General features: G+C 39.5%; 2 protein-coding genes across 2 annotated transcripts; both read left to right on the plus strand.

The window, feature by feature from the left end:
- Positions 1 to 4,309: 4,309 nt before the first annotated feature.
- On the plus strand, positions 4,310 to 11,920 carry LOC306703579 (acetylcholine receptor subunit alpha-like). Its single transcript, XM_079169581.1, has 9 exons — positions 4,310 to 4,464; positions 5,381 to 5,523; positions 5,611 to 5,655; positions 6,437 to 6,546; positions 6,949 to 7,144; positions 8,016 to 8,253; positions 10,709 to 10,932; positions 11,098 to 11,337; positions 11,431 to 11,920. Exons 1-9 carry the CDS (start codon positions 4,422 to 4,424, stop codon positions 11,557 to 11,559), a joined length of 1,368 nt encoding a protein of 455 aa, XP_079025707.1. The 5' UTR covers positions 4,310 to 4,421; the 3' UTR covers positions 11,560 to 11,920.
- Positions 11,921 to 13,187: 1,267 nt separating this feature from the next.
- Positions 13,188 to 20,348, plus strand: gpr155a (G protein-coupled receptor 155a). The gene is made up of 16 exons (XM_079170428.1): positions 13,188 to 13,385; positions 13,561 to 14,062; positions 14,810 to 15,209; positions 15,548 to 15,716; positions 15,824 to 15,979; positions 16,638 to 16,721; positions 16,823 to 16,943; positions 17,062 to 17,146; positions 17,445 to 17,535; positions 17,640 to 17,835; positions 18,363 to 18,452; positions 18,606 to 18,736; positions 19,376 to 19,471; positions 19,556 to 19,620; positions 19,767 to 19,904; positions 20,139 to 20,348. Exons 2-16 carry the CDS (start codon positions 13,627 to 13,629, stop codon positions 20,332 to 20,334), a joined length of 2,454 nt encoding a protein of 817 aa, XP_079026554.1. The 5' UTR covers positions 13,188 to 13,385; positions 13,561 to 13,626; the 3' UTR covers positions 20,335 to 20,348.
- Positions 20,349 to 21,830: the final 1,482 nt, after the last annotated feature.

A 21,830-nucleotide genomic window follows, 5' to 3' on the forward strand; every position in this document is an offset into this window, starting at 1 on the left:
GTACGCAACTTGTGCATGATCACTTTAATTTATTAAACCTTACTCTGAGAAATGATGTGCTTAATGTGTCATCTCACTTAGCATAATAAAGATCTACATCAAATTGTGTGTTAAAACTACTTTTTACGGCCACTTTTGGGCAGTAGAAACAAGCTGTAAACACAACTCTAAAGTTGATATGGTAAACATGTGGGCCTTTTCATTTGGATTTGTGTTCCTGGCCACCTGCCACCCCCCTTTAATGCCTGTTTTATACTGCCATTGACTACCTGCTGACCCCTTACTCACTACTCCTAACTGGACCCTGGCTGGTCGGGGTTGCTAGTGATGCCCCAGCTGTGTGCATCAAAGGTCAATGTTATATAAGCTATACAACCAAATCACTGATTCCTAAATAGTTCAAATAATCATTTGATCCAAATGTTTCTTAGTGATAAACAACATATAGACATACAGTAGGCTCTACAGGGATGGTGACATCTCAAATGATGCAGAAGTGATGCTGCCTCTGAAATCACATGTGAACCGTCTTCACATGAACCCAGCCACACTTTACTGTCCTGTGTCTCTCTACACCTCCTCACTATCTATTTGTTCACGTGTCTTTGCCCTGAAGGATAAGTCCGGCAATATAAAATACATGACATATTGTCATAAAGACTAAAACCAGAAATGTATTTATTTCACTAACAAATATTGACTGTGAAGCCAAAATGATGTTCTTTGAGCCATCGGCCTCCATTGATGCACTAAACACCTCAATGCGCTGGCTCACGTTTTCCATTATCATCCTGGACAATTTCGGGTCAATCCGTAACACTCCATCCTCCTGCCATAAATTCTCACTAGAGCGCCAAACGTGTGTTAATCGCTGAAAATAGTCCCCAACAAATGTACTCTTTATTCCTGTTTCAGTAATGTTAGCTACAAACAGCAGTTCCCAGCTATTTTAGGTAATTAGCCTAATTAAAAAATCAGTGGTATCTGATGGGCTTGGGGCTGAGTGCCACGGATAGCAAGACGAAATCCGAAATTATCAAGATACAGACAAACACATTCTTGTCTTTTCATGGGTTTTGTTGGCAATAGGAAAAATATATAATAACAACATCTTTTTCCTTGAAAAGATATATAAACATTTGATGCTGCTTAAAACATTTGAACTGAGCAACATTGTGGCTGCAGATATGACTTCTGTATATTCAGAATGACATGTTGTGCCTAAAAGCCTCACGTCATGTGACTTTACTGTACATAAACCCCTCTAACGACACATCAGTCACACTGATTCATGGTGAGATTAAAACCAAACACACAACACCCAAGGCAACACCACTCGAGAGACTGATAATTACTGGATATATGTGCAAACAATGCCACATTAAATTTATGCATTTTAGGTTTAATCACCCACAGGTTATGACTTTCAAGCAATTTCTATAAACCAGCCATGCACAGCTATCAGTGACTCATTACACGACCACTGTTTCAAACTGTTTAGGCTCCAATATGAGTTATTTGGATAGTATCTTCATTTTACATTGCGTATTAATAATTTTTTTTCTGTGGACACGTGAGCTGTCAGGTGTGATTATTGTTGACAGATATAATATCTGACGTAACCACAATGTTTGTGTTGTTGGAAGCTTTACGTTCAGCTTTTCCCCGTGTTAGGTTTTCGAGCTTTAAATATCACCACAAAGCATCTGAGAAGCAATCACTGCTTGACATTTAATCATTGGGGTGTTGTGACCACATCACATTGAGTTAATGTAAGCCAAATTCAGACTTGTCTCTGGTGATTGTGTGGCAAAATTGGATTTTCATCCGACCGTTTATCCTCCCCCGCCATTATCAGCCATTTTAGATATATCATACCTTCATCTACATCAGGCATTGACTGTGAAAGGAGGTAAGCCACACCAATAAAGCTATCGAGATGCTGTGATAACACCGTGTTGGAGTAATGTCTGCCAAATGCATTGTGCGGTGGATTTGCCTCATTCACAGTAATGAGACTAAATTTGAAAGGCTGTGATCCATGAGATAACTGACTCTTCACTGTTGACTGGATGGTAATACTTTCCTCCCCTGCAAACAGCTGACCTGAATACATTTTCAAATGTAGCAATATAAAGAAATATTCAGTTCACCAATGTGAAGTATTTGAAATCAAAACATTTTATTCTCTTAGATATAATCATGTTTTTTTTGTATTTCATATAGAACACGCAACAGCGTAATAATTATATAAAAGGGTGAATGATGAATGTTGCTGTGCTTGAGCTTTATATACAATGCTAATTCATATAAAGGGTGATTTTACCTTTTAACAAACCAGCACTGTCAAAATAAGACTTGCATACTTAGCAACAGGGAAACCATATAATGGTTTAATGTAAACATAAGAGTGTCTTCCAAGGAATGTTACTAATGCTGTTCAATGTCAAACGTTGCTATATTTATGTTGGAATATCATGTAAAAAAAACAAACATTCAACATACATCATAATCTCTTTGTCTCAAATCTCTCTGTGAAAACTCTAATCCTCTTAATCTTCATCGAGGCATAAACATCCAGTATGTTGTCCAGTTTTCATCCACCTCCCTGCAGATACTACATGAACACTTTCATTCAGATTCAATGAACATTTAATCACACACACAGCGCAGTTATATACACACAGCTTATAGTCCTCCAGAGACTGGAATTCAAAGTGTTTTAATTAACAGTTGACAGAGAACCAAAACGCCTGGGACTACAGGTTGGCTGAGCAGATACAATGCTGGCTTGTCCCGTGTTTCATGACAGACTTGAAGAAAGGCAAAGCGGTGCTAACATGGTGTAAGTTCAGGTAGCTTGAGTGATAGGAGATAGAGAGGGGGTTGGTTGAGACAAATCTCTCATAATTTAGACTTTGCCAAAATGGTCATTTGTCCTTAAGTAAGATGAATGAGGTGGGCGGTTGAGTGACTGGCTGATTGAACGGATTTGGGGTGTGAGGAAATTGAGTTGCCTGACCCCTCACGGGCCGACAGGGTGGGGTAGTCCAGAGCAGAGGAGGGACACATGGGTGTAACACCTGGCCCCCCAGGAAACACACAAGACTGTTTGAACATCTGAATAGTCTGAGATTATAATATCATAAATTGTGGGGCAACTGGACATGAGAGACGCTGCCTTTCATTGAACGACTATTAACTAAATCACTATGAACAATGAGCAGTATATTGACATTTAAATGGTTTATAACACATTATAATGTTGTAAGCAGATATACATTTGTCAGATTAACCATGTAGTGTATTACACAGCATCACACACAAAAAAATAATGAATAAAACTAAAAATCACAGACTAATCATTGAACTTCACTAAAACTCTTAAGTTTATTAAGTATTTTCAAAGTTTAATTTCAAGGTTTAGCGTTAATGTTCAAGGGAGCCTTTTATGAATATATATGAATATATTACAAATGTACATATAAATCATATTATACATTTCATATGTTTTTTTCTGAAATTGCATACAGTTTCAAGAAATTCTTTATTTATTTATTTTTATTGGCAGGTATAATATCTGACGTAACCAAAGTGTTTGGCCCACCATGTTGTTCGAAGCTTGACGTTCAGCTTTTCCCCCTGTTTAGGTTTCTGTGCTTTAAATATCACCACAAAGCATCTGAGAAGCAATCACTGCTTGACATTTAATCACTGGGGTTTTGTGACCACACAAACCGTTTCTGGAGCTTTCAAAATTCATCACATGCTCTTCCTCGGCAGATGGATATTGATCATGTGCGACAATTTAACTGCTACTAAATGGCCCTTGTGGAGGGATCATATTGTCAAAAATGAACTTGACAGGGCTTTATTTTTTAATTATAGATAAGATCCAAAGCTTTAAAACTATACAAAAATTAAATGGTACATCACTCATAGAGAGAGCTTTCTTTGGCACAAACAGATACTGACTAAACATATGAAATCATTAGTCAGTGTTTCAAGCGGCTAAAACATTATGGATCTGTGTAAACAGATTTGAAAACAGAAGGATAGTACATCACTGTCACGAGAAAAAGAAACCGCAAGCATGTGCTGCTTCTCATCTCGAGGTTGTGTGTGGCGAAGTTCACGATGGGATATTTCAGTGGTGGATTACTCCGGCATGTTGATCTTATAACAGATGACAAAGAATGTGGCCCTCTCAAATGACAAGCATTGGCAGCCACTCACTCACATCCGCTGTCAGACAATAACAACGAGGCTGCCAGTGGAGAGCTTGGAGCTTGCACAGTAAGTCATTTGCCAGAGCTGAAAGAATGTTTTAGGTGGGTCAAACCTTTACAATTCTCAAGTGGTCAACGGGCAGCGTGCGGAAGTTGGATCTTGGTTTTGGATGCCTGCATTCATTGGCAAGAATGAATACTGTATTTTTCATTTTTCATCTAGTCATTCTAGCAGGTAAGAACTTATTTAAAACTAAAGAAAATGTCTGTTGGTTACCTGTGGAGATAAATGTCTGTCTACTTTGCGTGAATTACTTTTAGTGTTTATAGCATAAAAAGTCTATAAAGTCTACAAAAACAATCAGTTAACTCTGTTTGCATTTATCATGTTTCTTGAGCTCTTATTTTAGTGAAAGCAACAAAACTAATGAGCAAATTTAAATTCTGTGCAAACCAGCTACTTGATTGACAAGGGCATGTGTGCTGTTTGCATTTTGCTTTTCAGCCTTGTGTCTGTCTGCCACTTCATGAAGTCACCTGCATAATTATATTGATGTGATTTGTTAGTTTACTGAGTCGAATGTCTGGAGAATCATTCGACCATTCAAACAACATGTTAACTGTAAAATGACCTTCGTTTCAAGGTCAGCTGAAAAATGAAAGGGGATCTTGCTCCGGCTTGTGACAGATACGTAGTGGAAAGAGCATAAGAACATCTCTTTTAACAACCTCACTGGGGTGCTATTGCATGTTATCTCTACTAAATATCTTGGAACTCCATTGAAGTAAGTGAGCGAACATTTAACTTTTTTAAATCACCAAAACACATCAAAAGCCCAACGCTTTGGAGCTTTTCTCCATGCACATTTGTGCACATTTGTACACAAGTAAGTGGGTCAGTTTCAGTTTACAACATAGTCCATGCACATTCACTATAGTATGACACTTGTCACATCTATTTTCAACTCATATTAAATTAAGTCACCTCAAGTATCAGATGTTCTTAAAGCGACATTCTCCTTTGGCACAACATGATAATGTTTCAACACACACAAGTTGTAGCTTGAGGAGTAAAGACATATTGTACTGTCTAAACGCCTTAAATAGAGTAACTGTAAACAACAATGAGCGTGTATGGTGTGTTTTTTTAGGTGCTGCCTGGGCCTCTTCTGATGAAACACGTCTGGTCAAAACCCTCTTCACTGGTTACAATAAGGTGGTCCGTCCTGTCAATCACTTCAAGGAACCGGTGGTTGTTACTGTGGGCCTTCAGCTCATTCAGCTCATCAGTGTGGTGAGGTCTCATGTAACACATCACATTACCATCCGCATTAAGACTCACTGTCAGCAACTGTCTAAATACATTTATCTGAATTTACAGGACGAGGTCAACCAGATCGTCAGCAGCAATGTGCGACTGAAACAGGTTTGATTTGATACATTTTTTTATTTTGTTTATGTTAATGAGATATTATGAAAGAAGAAGAGACTTCAGACACACCATCATATTTACGGATAATAATTGAAATTATGTACCAATAAAAAATGTGTAAGAAACATACATCATCATGCTTCTTTAGCTACAAATTATAAATGTCCCAAATGTGAAAAAAATGAATCCTTACGCCAAGAAATGTACATATATTAACAGATATTTGATTTAGGAAATGTTAAAAATACACTTTTAAGAAATAATGTTTTGTCTCGATGAGTAAACCATAAAGACAAACCAACAGATTGACCACAATAATAGGCAAGCTATACAATAAGTGTACTGAAAAGAATACTTGCTGGTACCATCTTCACAGAGTGATTATGGTCTGGTACGGCACTCATTTTGTTCAGTTATTTCTGCAGTGCCAAAGGGAATCCTGATTGATTCAATTCACTTATACGTTGCTCTATATATAAAGAACACCTCTTCAAACCAAATGATTGATTCTAAGTTTAGAATGGTAAGTGGGAAAAATACGAGGTGTATCATTCTTCTATGAATGAATACAATATAATAATATCACTGATGAAATATAGGAAATAAAATTATGTAGCAATTAATGGAACCCTTTATGTAGAAAATGTAATTTTCCTTTAACATATTTTTCTGAACACAAATATTTGCTTTTTCTCAGAAAATATGAATAGTGGATATCGTAAAAGAAGCGCTGTTCATTGTTCTGGGTGTTCTTTTCTGTTTGTTTGTCTTTCAGCAATGGAAAGATGTGAACTTGCAGTGGAACCCAGAGGATTACAGTGGAATCAAAAAGATCAGAGTTCCCTCCACTGACATTTGGCGGCCTGATCTGGTTCTCTACAATAAGTAGGCTATGTTATCAGGCTATATTTGATCCATGCCACATCCCTTTTTTATGAAACCTGTTTTTTCTTCAGTACAGTAAGCTTTACATGACTGGAAGCATCCATACCTCTAGAAACACCTATCAGTGATGTTTTCAAAACGTTCCTATACTCCAGTATGCAGCGTGTGAAAGCTCAGATTTCATTAGGCTAAATCTGGACTCTGCAATCACTCCCCCTCTCACCATATGCTGCGTCCCCCTGACAACCAGCTCCGCTGCCACAACTTGTGCCAAGCTGAGCGCTGGTTGGCTGGGGTGCGACATCAGCACTGACCCCACCTCAGGCACTGATGTCCCCTTGTGTTAACATTTAACTTATTATCTCCCATGTTGATGCTGCCTGGGGCTTTCTGTGCCCGCAGTGCTGACGGAGACTTTGCCATCGTTCACGAGACCAAAGTGCTGCTGGAGCACACAGGGATGATCACATGGAACCCACCTGCCATCTTCAAGAGCTACTGTGAAATCATCGTGCTGCATTTCCCCTTTGACCTCCAGAACTGCAGCATGAAGCTGGGTACCTGGACCTACGATGGAAACTTGGTCGTCGTCAATCCTGTAATTTCATTCAGGCCATTTCTTAAGAGGAATAGTTCTATATTTTGCGAAATGTGCTTCTTCTCTTTCTTCCAAAGAGTCAACATCAATACCACTCTCACATGCGTATAATATAAGGTTATAGACAGCAGCCAGTTAGCTTAGCTTAGCATATGCATTAAGAATAAACTAGTCTGGTTCTGTCCAAAGGTAAAAATCTGCCTACCAGCACCTCTAAATCTCACTATTTAGCACAGTACATCTAGTTTGTTTCATGAGCACAGAAACTGAAAGGGGGAAAACTACATATTACAGTTTTATGAGGTCTATTGTGTCAGACCATTTCTTGGCCAGCAGCAGTAGTCCCATAAAAACACACAAACAGTACAGTTTCAGTACAGTTCCAACAAAAGAGATGTAACGTGTTAATTCAGGCTGCTCTCCTTCATTGGTCGTACGTATACCTCCAAAAGGTTGACTTAATTTAGCTTAACTTTTGTTACATAACTTACTTAACTAACACAACACGTAAAATACGTAAGAAACATACTTATTTTAAACCAAACCATAATATTATCCTAAACCAAAGTAGTTTTCTCTCTTAAACAGGTGCACTGAACGCTCGGGTTCCTGGGCATTTGTAGGACAATGCACAAAAAATAACTTTTTATAAGATATACCACTGAGGTTATGTTGGTTAATTAATGAGCTTGTACCTTTCGACCAGGCCAGGGTAGCTGTTACACCCTGCTTTCAGGCTTCACGCTAAACTAAGTTAAGCTAACGGTCTCCTGTCTGTAGATTCATACCATACAATCAAAGAGTGGTATTGATCTTCTCATCAACTCTAAATGATCCTTTACTCACCCTGTTTATTGCCTCTCTTCACCAGGACAGTGACCGCCCTGATCTGAGTAACTTTATGGAAAGTGGGGAGTGGGTAATGAAGGATTTCCGCAGCTGGAAGCACTGGGTGTACTACGCTTGCTGCCCAGAGACACCTTACCTGGACATCACCTACCACTTCCTCATGCTGCGGCTCCCGCTGTACTTCATCGTCAACGTCATCATCCCCTGCATGCTCTTCTCCTTCCTGACTGGTCTTGTCTTCTATCTTCCTACAGACTCTGGTATGTTGACACGGATTCCACATTCTTGATTTTCCACAGGAATCTAACCTTAAGTATTAGTTAACAGCATAATGACATTAAGACAAAATGAATATCAGTGCAAAGTTGCTATTTTTCAGATTTTTAAAAATGCATTCATCGCACACAATATGTATACAATCACTCATAATAAATATATTATATTTATATTATTTATATATATATATATATATACAAGACATTGTCCCAAGATTGATACCACTCTCATATCTCTATGATAAATATGAAGCTTAACCCAGGAGATGGTTATTGTAGCTTAGCACAAAGACTGGAAACGGGGGAAACAATAGCCTTGCTTGGTCCAACTGTTATTCACTATTTAACGTGCTAAATCTTTTTAGTTTAATCCGTACAAAAACGGTGGTTTTATTGAACTCCAGGAAGTCACTGCTTCCTTCAGTAGACTGTAATATAATGGTTTCACAGTTCAGTTTGTGTATGAATTAAACAAACAAGATCGAGCAGATTGTTACCTTTGGACAGGGCTAGCTGTTTCCCTAATTGCCTACCACCACCTTTAAGGTTCGTGTCATGATCCTGCTCTCCATGTCAGGGTTAATATCCAGGTTAAAATCCCAGTAAAGACCCACGCGCTGCCTTTTTCCTCTTGTTGCAATTCATTTTATGAAAGAAATGATTTTATTGATTTAAGAATTACTTTATTGCTTCGACTAAAACAGAACAGTCCACTCACTGTGTAAGGAGATCAAAACTGCGTTACTCATATCAGTCTGCTATAAAAAAAAATAGCAGACTGTAGAATGCAATAATTGACCAATCAGAGTTGATTATTCAACAAAGCTAAGTTATTAGCTAACCGTTTCTTCGTTGTAGTTCCATGTTCAGCCCACAGACATAGAAGATGTATTTTATTATCTAACTCTCAGTAGGAAAGCAACTTATTTCCCAAAATGTAAAACTAGTTCTTAAACATGGAGGACAGTAAATGTCATTACAATAGTACAATAGTAGTGATGTACTACGACACACTCAACTGATGCACTTAGATGCACACTGAATATTTATTATAAGGGGTATGCAAAACAACATGTGCAAATTGTTGAGAACGTTCTGTAAAAAATCTACACTTTTTGCAATTGTCTTCGCTTTCATGATATGTGATGAAAACACAGATATGATATGATATGATAACTAACATGACAAAACCTTGTCCCTTATTCTGAGCCATCAGCTGCTGCAGGAACTGCACCGCATGTGTGCACATCTGGATATGTTCCCAGTGTGTAGGTCTGCCTCATTACCCAGGGTCCCTCTGTGTTGTCAAGTCTGAAAGCAGGCCTTTGCTTTAATGTATAATAGATCACTTGATCTCAGTTTCTGATATGACTGCTGACAGGAAAGTGTGGAGGAGAAGCTGGTGCCAAAGGATGCTCTCTCTGGGATAACTGCTCGTACTGAACAACAAAAACATGTCTTGCATTTTACTTGCGAAATGGTGTCAGAATCTGTTTACTTGTGCTATTGTTGGGTGAAAAAACAACGACGACAGAATTGCTCACACTCTTTAGAATGTGATTTGCTGGTTCGGTTGATCATTGCCGTTTTTGTGTCGTTGTGTAAATACTATCCTGATTGGATGGGAAGGGAAGGAAAGTATTTACTCATATAGCAACAGCTCTCCCCTGTGGCACTGTATTAAGATTGCATGTTATGGGTATCATCAGCTAAAAAGCTGTTTAAAGTGGCAGCTCCACAATTCCCACACTGGTTTCAGAGTTATTTATTTCAATGTTTCTTTTAATAGGATGTATATAGGATGTGTTATAGGATGTGTTTGAACAACGCAGAATGCGTTATTATATGTTACATTTCTCACTGAAAAAACATCATGTCCATCATGTCCTATATTCTATTAGAAACATTTTGGGACGGAGGTTGTGGTCTAAAGTTCACCCATTACAATTAAGCAATGATGATTTGTGACCCATCGTCCTTGCTTTCGTATTTGTCACAAGATCAACTGAAGAACTATTTATTTTTGAAGGATTTTTAGAAATTGACAAGAAGAAAAAGAAAACATTATTAATAAGATATAGTTATGCAATTTTCTGAGTTTATTTTAGTTCATCTGTGACCTTATCAACAGCACTTGAAAAACAATCACACGTCAAGGTAATCTCAGTAGCTGTTTTAAGGCTTTTTATCATATCACACATCACAAATGCTACTAAAAGAACCCTAAGATGAGATTGTTTTGTCAAATGTTACTCATCTGGACCCTTCAGCTTAATCCTACCCTTCTAATCGTGTCCTGACCTCCTCACTGAGAAACACCGGTCGAAATGTTGATAGAATATTTCTTAGAACTGCATATTGTATGACGTCCTCTCAGTTTGAGACTACTGTAATTAAAACGCTAGTAAGAGCAGTGAGGATGTTATGTTGTGTCTCATAGGTGAGAAGATGACTCTCAGCATATCTGTCTTGCTGTCTCTGACTGTGTTCCTGCTGGTCATTGTTGAGCTGATCCCCTCTACCTCCAGTGCTGTACCGCTCATTGGGAAGTACATGCTCTTCACCATGGTCTTCGTCATTGCCTCCATCATCATCACTGTCATCGTCATCAACACCCACCACCGCTCCCCGAGCACTCACACAATGCCGGACTGGGTCCGCACGGTGAGCACAACAGCATTAATTGAATAGAAATCCATTGGACCTATTCCCAAGCTTTGGAGAACGATCCTTCATCTTTTTTTTCCTCTGTGTTATTGTGCCATCTAGTGGTAGTAGATGTTGTATGTCCCTTGACATTGTGCATTATCTGTTGTCTTTCTATGACAGGTCTTTATTGAAACCATTCCCAACATCATGTTCTTCTCAACAATGAAACGCCCAGGAAAAGAAAAGCAGACCAAATCTAGTATCTATGGTGCTGATTTTGACATCTCAGACATCTCTGGCAACCAGACCTCTTCTGTTACCTACCAGTCACCCATCACCAAGAACCCTGACGTCCGCAGTGCCATTGAAGGAGTCAAGTACATCGCAGAAACCATGAAATCAGATGAGGAATCCAACAATGTAATCTCGCTCACACAGAAAGAGTCACTAATATGGTTCTTTAAGGATTTTCGCTTTTGTGTAAGTGACACGTTGTCCCTCTTCTCTTTCCAGGCGGCTGAAGAGTGGAAGTTTGTGGCCATGGTGTTGGATCATATTCTGCTGTGTGTGTTCATGGCTGTGTGTCTCATCGGCACATTAGGCGTGTTCGCAGGCCGTCTCATTGAGCTGAGCATGCTATAAAAGGCTTGCACCTTCTCAGATTTGTTGATCAATGTGAAACTTCCGACCTTTGTTTTTGAATCTATTGTATGTTGCCCAGCAGCACTCACGCTGCATGTGGAAATCTCTGTTTGCTCTTTATTGCATCGGTCCTATTTGGGATTGTAAAAGAGCACGGTGTTTACAGTGTCCTCAGCATATTTTATGACAAAACAGTGCTGTTTTTCTGCTTTTTTAGGGAATATATGTGTGCAATTGAAATGTTGATTTCATTCAAAAGAAAACTTTGAAATATTTTCCTTGAAATGTTTATAGGGAACAACTGAATAAAAGTTATTTTTGTCAGTTTTTAAGGTGATAAGTACAATAAAATTACACATTAACTCTGATATGGACTTTGTCCCTGATTTGTCAGGACATGCAGGCTTTGTTGGCCAATAGAAACACAAACATTCTGAAGCGCTTATGCACTTATTCTCCACGGTTTTCCACTGCACTATTTAGATGTGTTTATTTTTCTGACAACTCCATTTCACATTCAAATACAAATGGAAATTCTGTTCTCTTAAGTTATTAGTGCAACATATGTTTATAGTTGCCTATTCACACAGCCTTGAACTGTTTTGGATCTGTCACTTTGCTCTCGTTAACATGTTTATGAGAGCAAAGTGACAGATCCAAAACAGTTAAAGTTGCAGGCCGTAAAACGAAAACAATGAATTATTAAGATTCAAGATGAGGGACAGTGCAGACTTAGTAGTTATCTGTGAACATATCCCGAAAAATGATCCCAGTCACATCAATGTCACAGTCATGTCATCCATTTTTAATACAGATATTGAATACTGCAGCTTAACTGAATAAATAAATCCTTAAAACTTAATAAACGAATGATAATGATAAATAAACGTATGAACTGTTTCCAACTTACTTTTTTGTTGGTTGTATTTGTGAATCTTTAGATTTTGCAATCTGATTAGAAGCCTCAGTCTTGTCTACAAGTCTGTTTCCCTGACGATTTGTGTTTCCCCTAAAACTTAAAATAACTTTTCTTTAACAATATCGGTACACATACAAACATGTTTCACCTGCCAATTACATGCTTCTTTTTGTGCAAGCTTTTAATAAAACAAATAAGTGATAATAAAACATATGTATATAAAACTACAACACACACACACTACAATAATAGTATGTAACATTAGTCAAATAAACAACTTACAACAATAACAACAACTTTCCAAGCAACTCTTCACAATACAATGAGCATAAATGTTTTTTGCTAGTAGTCTGGATGAGGATTCTATGGATATAAAAGCCAAATACATTAAAATTGAAAAATGTTGCTTTTTGAAAAGTTGATTAGCAATAAAATACAAATTTAGTTATTTCTTTACCCCAAATTGACTGCCCAGTTTAATTCAGTTTGATTACTATACTGTATATACGTATGTGATGCGAGGCAATCAAGACCAAAGTGTGCAACAGCTTCCATCTTGTTTCTTTAAGGCAGCAGAGATGAGGGTCTAAGCCCCGCCCCCTCCCACCGTCTGGATAATGTGATTGGTTAAACCGTTGTTGACAATCAGAGATTATAAAAGTTGCTGGGTGGGAACTAAACTACCGTTAATACCTATGTAACGTGCGCAGTTTAAGCAGCAAACATTGGCTAGTCAAGAATTGTGTAAACAGTTTCCTAACAGTGGATTTACAAGCTTTTTTAACTCCATATTTTTGACGACACCCTTACTCTCGGTTCACCACTTTAGCTTAGCTGGCTAACCGCTCCTCCTGCGTCCATGTGACAGTTACAGTAGCGTTACATGAGTGGGGACAACACAAAGCAGGTGAGCAACTGTAACGCGCACACTGACATTGAAACGCTCGTTGGATATGGTAACAGTTTTAACATACGGATATGATGTTGTTTCGGTTAACTAACGCAGTTGTCTGGGCATCTTTGCACCAACTGTCAGCTGTAACGGCTCCTGTTTTTAACTGTAGCTCATTTCCCTCTTCCAGTACCGCGGACGTTGACATGACTTCAAACCAGGCGTGACAGGTCACCCTGGAGGGAGCACTGGCGTAATGGAAGCACCGGAAAGAGCCAACAACTTCAATTTTTCACACGAGGAGGGGGACGAGGGGGACTCCTCTGCGCTCTCATCCAGCATGTCCATTGACAAACTCTTACCGGCTCTGCTGGAGTGCTTTGGGATCATATTGTGTGGGTACATCGCAGGGAGGGCGAACATCATCACGTCCACCCAGGCCAAAGGTTTGGGGAATTTTGTGTCCAAGTTTGCTCTCCCAGCGTTGCTGTTCAAGAACATGGTGCAGTTGGACTTTGGGAATGTCATCTGGCCGTTCCTGTGGAGCATCCTCATTGCCAAAGTGGTTGTGTTTTTCATCGTGTGCGTCCTCACGCTGATAGTTGCCAGTCCCGAGGGCCGCTACAGTAAAGCTGGGCTCTTCTCGATATTTGCCACCCAAAGCAATGACTTTGCCCTGGGGTATCCCATTGGTAAGTATGATGACTTTAAGCCTACCACCCACAGTGCCTTGTATTCACCGCTGCAACTGTAATCATGTTGTGTGATTGTTTACCCTTCAAACCAAAACCATAATTATCTTTATGTTGCTCTGTAAACTACCTCAGCAAACAGAATGAGATGGCTTCCAGGGCCCTCCCTTATTAACACGCGTACAAAATAAATACAGAGGTTGTGATCTTTTTGATCATCCTGTACTTGCATACTTGCAGAAAACACATCTTTGATCATGCTTATGCACAGCTACCTTTAGTTTATTTGGAAAAGTTTACATTAAATCTCCCAAAACTGGCCCAATGATTAAAAAAGCCCTGTGCTTTAATGGTCTGTTTGCATGTTTCTTTTAATAGTTGTCTCAGGCTGTTATCAAATTAATAAACAAACCCATCTAAGCTTGATTGAATAATAATATAATAATGGAGTGGATGGTAATTTCTGCAGTTCTTCATTCAAGTGAAGCAGAATTTCTAGCAGCATCAACTTGCTCCTAAGCCTTTCTCCCCCATTTGATATTTTAGTCATGACATTTCCTTTTGTTTGCTTTCACTACATATGTAGGGTCATTTGTTTACACGAGGCTTCCTGTACACAAGGACCGTGAGTGTGAAATCTAGGCCAAGTTTTATGACTTTGTTTCCTGCTTTTTGTGACTGCCCCAACAAGTCAGATGTGCCAAGCAGGTTTTGTTGGTATTGAGCCATTTTTGTCTTCATCCACAGTTGCGGCCCTGTACCAGAGCACATACCCAGAGTACCTCCAGTACATCTACCTGGTTGCACCTGTGTCCCTGATGCTTCTAAATCCCATCGGCTTTGCCTTCTGCGAGATCCAGAAATGGAAGAATGGGGCATATCAGCAGCCGAGAAAGCTCTTCATTGTGGGAATTGTAGTCTTACAGGTCCTGAAGAACCCCATCGTGTTCATGGTTATCATCGGCATCATCGCCCACTTTGCCCTGCACCAGACGGTTCCTCCCTTCATGGCTCAATTTGTGGATGGCTTGGCCAACTCTTTCGGGGGAGCCGCTCTGTTCTACTTGGGTCTGTCCATGGTGGGACAGTTGGGGAAATTAACCAGGTCCACAGTCGCGACACTGATATTACTCACTACAGCAAAACTGTGAGTGGAAAAAAAACAACACTCACTGCTCCTGATGTTTGTGCAAGAGATGATTTTGTGTTATCAGATGACCTCTTTCTGATGAGACATGCTCTGAGGAGTGTGGAGAGTCAGCAGGTTAAAGCTCCCAACATGTTGTTTAGTGCTGATGGTTTGTGTGACTCAGACATCTCCCACACCACAAGCCTTCTGCCAAATGACATGCAAAGAGGTCTTAGGCGAGCGTAGCATGATAATAGCTATGTAAATATTTTACTAGAACTGCATTTTTCAGCGTAGTGTTAACTAAACACCTCAAACGATGGTTCTTGACACCGGTCTTTGGATTTGACTTTCAGGTTGCTGATGCCGCTGATTTGTAAGGAAATGGTGGATCTGTTGGACAACAGCAACACCAGCGCTGTGAACCACTCGAGCCTCTCCAATTACGCTTTTCTTTATGGCGTGTTTCCCACCGCACCAAGCGTGGCCATCTATGCCGTCTACTACAACGCAGAGCTGGAAGTTGTGAGTTGCTTACATCTACCTGCCAACCTCTTATGTGCCATACAGGTTCTGAACTGTTCTTTTCTTTGTATCGTACCGCCGTGATTTTGAATTGTGCTTCCTTACAGGTCACCTCTGGGATGGTGATCAGCACTTTTCTCTCGGCTCCGATCATGTTTGTTTCTGCCTGGTTACTTTCGATGCGTTGGATGGATCCTCAGCTTTTGATGAATTCACTGCAGAATGTCAGCTTCAACATAAGCATAGTTTCCCTGGTATTGCTGGTGAGTCGTACACTTTAGTGTGATATGTGTAAACTTGTTGTTCGCTAATATTTTATAACTGACTTTTTAACGGCTGGTTCTTTTGTTCATTCTTTTTTCTCAGTATGTGGAAACTGAGGTCAAAGTGAATGAAATTTGTTCTAGCATGCTCCACTTCTTAACTGAAGGCAGTTTGCCCTTTCATGATTAGTTCCATAACATGGCACAATTCACCATTGATATTACACGCACCATCTTTATCAGAAATGAAATGCAAATACAACACAATATGGCTTCTTGTTGGATGTTTTTAACCGCTGTGGCAGGTCGACTTAAAAGACTCAGTCATCCAGAGGATGTGTGGCCAAACAGATGCTTTACTGAATTATGGACCTACTTCCTCATTCATTTCTACTTTCAGTGTTTTAAGGAACCTGCAACTCATTGCTGTAAACAATGACTTATCTTTGTTGTGGTGAAACATGTTCACATTTGAGTTTGTATTCATATACAGTAATTGTTCATCTTTAGTGTTTCTTGTGAAATTCTGTTTAATAATTTCACAATTCCTCTGCTTTTAAATAGATAACTTGCCAACGATGTTTAATAATAGTTGTATTTAGCATCTCTGCAAAGGTTTTTATGAAGGTAAATATAAATATATTTGTTTCTCTTCCAGGTGTGGACAATTACTGTCATGTTTTTAAGCAAGAAATTCAAGAGGCTACCTCACATGTTTACAGTCAACCTTTTCTTTGCACAGGTGAGCACACTTGCACATACTCACTAAATTCATTTTATTATCCATTAATTGAATTGACAAGACCAGTAGGTATAACTTCACATCATGTGTCTGTGCTCTAGTTTCTTACTTGTATCGGGATGATCATGTGGAACTTTGTGGTGAAAGAAGACAACTTCGTCGGGCAAGTCCTGACATTCGCGTTATTATATACCTCCCTCTACAGTACCTTTGTTTGGCCAGGTATGCTGTGTATGCACACAACCATCCAGCCACATTTACCCCACATTCATCTATCTGGGTGAGCTCTGAAATCTGAAGTTTGATTGCTAATTGTTTCATGCGTGTTTTGTCGTTTTAGGTTTGATAGCACTTTCTCTTGTGCTTATAAAAAAGTTTGAGGATGTGAAAGTTTCACCGGGCTTGTTCGTCATTGCTGGCTGGGGGTGAGTCATTTGAAAGAAGACAGACCTCGGAAATGAAACTAAGCTAGTTTGTCTGGTCTTCTAAAACAACGGAGCCTCAATCAGAATAACTGCCCTAAATTATAGTTTACATGTTGGACGGGGGGGGGGGGGGGGGGGGGGGTTTACAGGGGTGATGATGCCTCATTTGAATGTAAATGATCAAACAAACTTATTAAATTCCTGCCAATTTAATCTGCAGTTCTGTGTCGTTAAGATGGTTTACCTTTTACATCTTAATACTGACAGTGATTTTTATTTTGTTGTCTTTAATTAACAGGGTTCCAGCCTTAGTAACTGCTGTGTTGCTCATTTCTGGGGTAAAAATGTCAGACACTATTGACTCTGCATTCTTTTACGGCAAACCACAGGTAACAACATAAGTGGAAATCATTACTCTTTCTGCCATTTAGGAACTGCTATTGAACCCCCCAACGAATTACCTAAAGGTCTGCATGTGTGCGTTCTTTGACAGATAGTCTGCACTACAGTTGTAGTTGCCTTCAGTATACTGCTGGGTGGGAGTTCTCTTGTGTGTCTCAGTAGAGGAAGCTGGTCCCACAGTGACCAAAGCCAAGAGGGAAACTCTGCAGAGGATCTCGTGACTGAGATTGAAGCAGAAAACCAGACTCTGATTGAGCCAGTCAGCCCATCGGGAGATCTCACCAGAGGTACTTTCTCTAATGGAGACCATTTAACATGTGTTTGATTAGGTAACCTTGATGGCACTGAATAAATACCAGGCTTGGTTTACTTTAGTCTGTATCACAGCACATTACAATCACTTGATCATACAGAAGAAGTTCAGTCACCTCAGTTGTCAAAGCCCAAGTTGAAAGGAAAGGAAGAGCACAATCGGTCACGACTGACCCTTATCTTTAAGACATCCACAGAAAACTGCCACGTAGGCAACGCAACGTTTGTCCCTCCACAGGAAGAAAAAGCTTCTGCAGTTACAAAATCATAAACCAAACACTGTAAAAAAAGAAGAAGAAGGAACACAACTTTCTGCATGTTATTATCTGGAGAACCACGATATCTGAAGTTCCTGATCAGTTAAGTTAGTTATTTAAAGTAAGCAATGAACAGCAACACTAAACAGATCATCTCTCCATAAGTGGTGCTATTGAATGTGCTTTTTGCTATATCATAGTAATGTGGTAAAGAATCCCTCCCACTTTTATCACTTTGTTATCAGCGTGCCTCGTATGTGACTGTGCACCACCCCAGCCCGTGCCTGACATGGTCACCAGCACAAATATGAACAACACTCCAACAACACTCGCAGGTATTGTATTGACCAGCAACAGAATTTAGAATGCATTAAACCCCAATAAGTAAAACATATCAGCACAGAACCATTGAATAACGTTCAGCTTTTCTCTCCAATGAATACGATTCAGTCTTTTAAAGCTCTGTTCTGCTGCCCCCCCCCCCCCAGGTCAATGTGAGAACAGCTGTGAGTCCTCAGACTGCCTGCTTGTCCGAGTGGAGGAGCTCAAACAGGGTGCAGATAGACAAGTGGCCCGTCATGTGCTCTTATGTCTGCTTCTGACTGTCAGCTCGCTTGCTGTGAGTAAACCACCACCTTTCACTTCTGCAGTGACATGAAGTCAGCCTTACTGCCTGCATCATTATATTTAGTGCATCACAAACCAAATCGGACACAAATGGCTGAGCCGTGTAATTTCCACCTCACTCACTTGGTATCGGAGGAAGCCTTCTCCAAAGAAACCCATCAGAAGATTCTTATGTTTTGATTAGTATTTATTGGTCATAACAGATGGGAAGTATATTAAATATGACTAGCAAATACCAATACAGTGTGTGTAATGTGGTTAACTGTGTTTCTGCGAAAAACGAAGAACGTGCAAATACACATTTTTCTTAAATGTGTATTTAAAAGGTACAGTGTGCAGCCTCAAGGGGGATCTATTGGCAGAAATGGAAATAATAAATAATGATAATTTAGTATTATTTCTTTAGAAAATGAGAACCAATGATCAGTTTATATCTATTATCCTCTTAACAAACCGTGATGCACGGGAGAAGTTTCAGTTGTAATCTGCAACCTCACCGCTAGATGCGCCACACTCGACCTTTAAGGCAGTTCAGTACATACACTTTTTTTGTAACTCAACATGTTCTATCAGCAGGATCTAGTTTTACACGTCGCATAAACACAACAACCCTCTGAACTCTCTCTGACAGAACCTGTCCAGCTGCTTGTGGCTGCTCTTGAATCAGGTTCCCGGTCGACTCTACTTGGAGCTGCAGTTCTTTTGTGCTGTGGCCAACTATGGACAGGTTGGTGTTCCAGACACTGTGCTACGAAGATTGTGAGCATTTGTTGTCACACAACACCAATCATGACATGTTTTCTGCCTCCAGGGTTTTCTCTCCTTTGCTCTGTTTGGGCTGGACAAGCATTTGATTATACTGCCATTTAAGAAGAGGTAAACTACATTCATCTTACGAAACTACGGCCGCTTTTAGAGTTGTTTATACACACGGCATACTGTATGTACTGTGTATGTATACCATGTGTACACACACACACTACACTGTACTCCATGCGTTTATATTTAGTTTTTGTCTTTAGGTTATACAGTCTGTGGTATAGAAAGAAGAAAGACGAGCAGCCGCAGACTGATTTACCTGAGGAAATCAGGATGACCTGCACCCAGTTCACCAAATACCACAAGGACCAGTGTTTTCATGACATTGTGAAAAGGAGAAGGTGAGAGCTCATCGTCTTACTCACTGCTGCTCTTGTCAGAAGTTTATGAGAGACTGTCTGAATAAACATGTTCTCTGATGTGTGGAGAAGTCCTGGTAGTCATTCACATACAACACAAATATTATACCATTATTTCTATTACTATTTCATCGTTCTGATGCTTGTGGGCTCAGCTTGCTTCTACTCTAAAGAATCCATAGACCTTTGGGTGAATGCTTCTTTTAACTCTTTAAGGTGTGGGAAGAGGACTGTGGTGGACTGTTTTCTTGGCTGTGAACTGGTGGAGTGGCTCCAGCTGGTGGGCTTGGCTCAGGACCCCGGTGAGGCGGTACTCTATGGGACACGGTTACAGCAGGGTGCCGTGCTCGAGCACATCAAGCAGGAACACGGCTTCCAAGACAGTCGCCTCTATTACCGCTTCATGACGTAAGACACAAGGGTCAAAGTCCACATTTCTTTTCTTTTTTTTTACCAAATGTAAATGACATTTGAATTGAGATAAAATGACATAAATACATCTTGAGGATGTAGAACCTAAGGAACAATACCGACCTTTACAAAAATACCTGCACCCAGACTGCCATGCGCTGAGCACATCCTGTAAGTACAGCACTGCAGTGCAACAGACTTGACCAGTTCAAACCTAAAATGCCAGGGCATAATGCATTGTGTGGAGTTGGTCTGGAAAATAATTTTTTTATATTTTTATTAATGTTTTTGCAGTTTTAAATTTAATTCACTAGGATAATTGCTGAGCTCTTGTGTTGCAGTCAATCAGGACACTACCTGAGCTGACAGATGATCGTACATGTACAGGGAATCCCCCGTTTAGCCTTATTATCATAACCATTTATATTGAGGTAAAACCTTAAATGGGAATACCTGAAATGGCAGTTTTAATCCCTCAATGGCTGGAAAATGTACTACACAGCTGCCACTTAGTACCGTAGATTAGAGTTTAGTCAGGAAGTCATGTCTACAACAGACAGTAATCATTTTAAGATTTGTCAGTTTCCGTGTCTAGTTTATCTACATGTCAAATAGTCTGTCTGTAATAGTCTGTCTGTAATGGCCAAAACTATAAAATGAACAGCCAATCTTAAAGGGTGAGCCAAGACTTTGCTAATTTTTGTAAGCATTTTGATTTCAATATGTATTTCAACATATGATTTTTATTTTGTGTCATTTGGGGAGCGCCGATGCACTGTCCCCATAAAGCTAATTATAGGTGCAGGCAAAAACACCACTCTTCAGCTGAATGTATCATTTCCTCCTCTGGGAAACTTTAGAGTGAATTATCACTCTTCAACTAAAGCACTTTCCAAAAAGAAAAAAGGGAAGATTTGGTTAAATCTGTATCCATTTTTAGTTAGTTAGTTTGTAGTCGGTCTTACTCAGGATTAAGTTAGTTTTACCAGTTAGTTAACTGGTAATATAGCACGAAGCACGAGTATTGTGGCTTTGACAGCCTGCAGTTTAACATGACTTTGCACTGATGTAGAGTAGTGGTTACCGTTTACCAGGGCTGTGTTAGTGGTATCACAATTTCAACACACAACCTGCCAGTTTGACAACAAAAGTTATTATTAATAAATGATAACTGTATAAATGAGTGTCAGAACTTGGTGTTGATGTATGTGTTTTAAGGAAAGTGTTCACGTTGACATTGGGAGTTGGGAAAATATGATAATTCCATTTCTTCTCTCAGGAATAAAGTAATATAAGTAGAAAACTAACTGCTTAATTATACATCTTTATAATTAAGTGCAAAGGTTTGTGTTTATTATTAACTCAAATAATGTTGAGAAAACTTTAATAAAAACATACTTTAATAGCGTGTGTAGCACTGGCTGTATTTTTAAGGTATGCATTTGTTTTAAAATAAATATTGCCAAACCCTCAAATCATGTCTCGCATAATGAATTT

Source organism: Pholis gunnellus (genome assembly GCF_910591455.1).
Source record: "Pholis gunnellus genome assembly, chromosome: 12".
NCBI lineage: Eukaryota > Metazoa > Chordata > Actinopteri > Perciformes > Pholidae > Pholis > Pholis gunnellus.

Coding starts and splice junctions, on each gene's coding strand:
- LOC306703579 (XM_079169581.1), top strand. CDS start 4,422: ATGAATACTGTATTTTTCATTTTTCATCTAGTCATTCTAGCAG. Junction 4,465..5,380: donor TCATCTAGTCATTCTAGCAG/GTAAGAACTTAT, acceptor GTGTTTTTTTAG/GTGCTGCCTGGGCCTCTTCT. Junction 10,933..11,097: donor TGCCGGACTGGGTCCGCACG/GTGAGCACAACA, acceptor TTTCTATGACAG/GTCTTTATTGAAACCATTCC.
- gpr155a (XM_079170428.1), top strand. CDS start 13,627: ATGGAAGCACCGGAAAGAGCCAACAACTTCAATTTTTCACACGAGGAG. Junction 17,536..17,639: donor TCTTTTACGGCAAACCACAG/GTAACAACATAA, acceptor GTTCTTTGACAG/ATAGTCTGCACTACAGTTGT. Junction 18,737..19,375: donor TGACTGTCAGCTCGCTTGCT/GTGAGTAAACCA, acceptor TCTCTCTGACAG/AACCTGTCCAGCTGCTTGTG.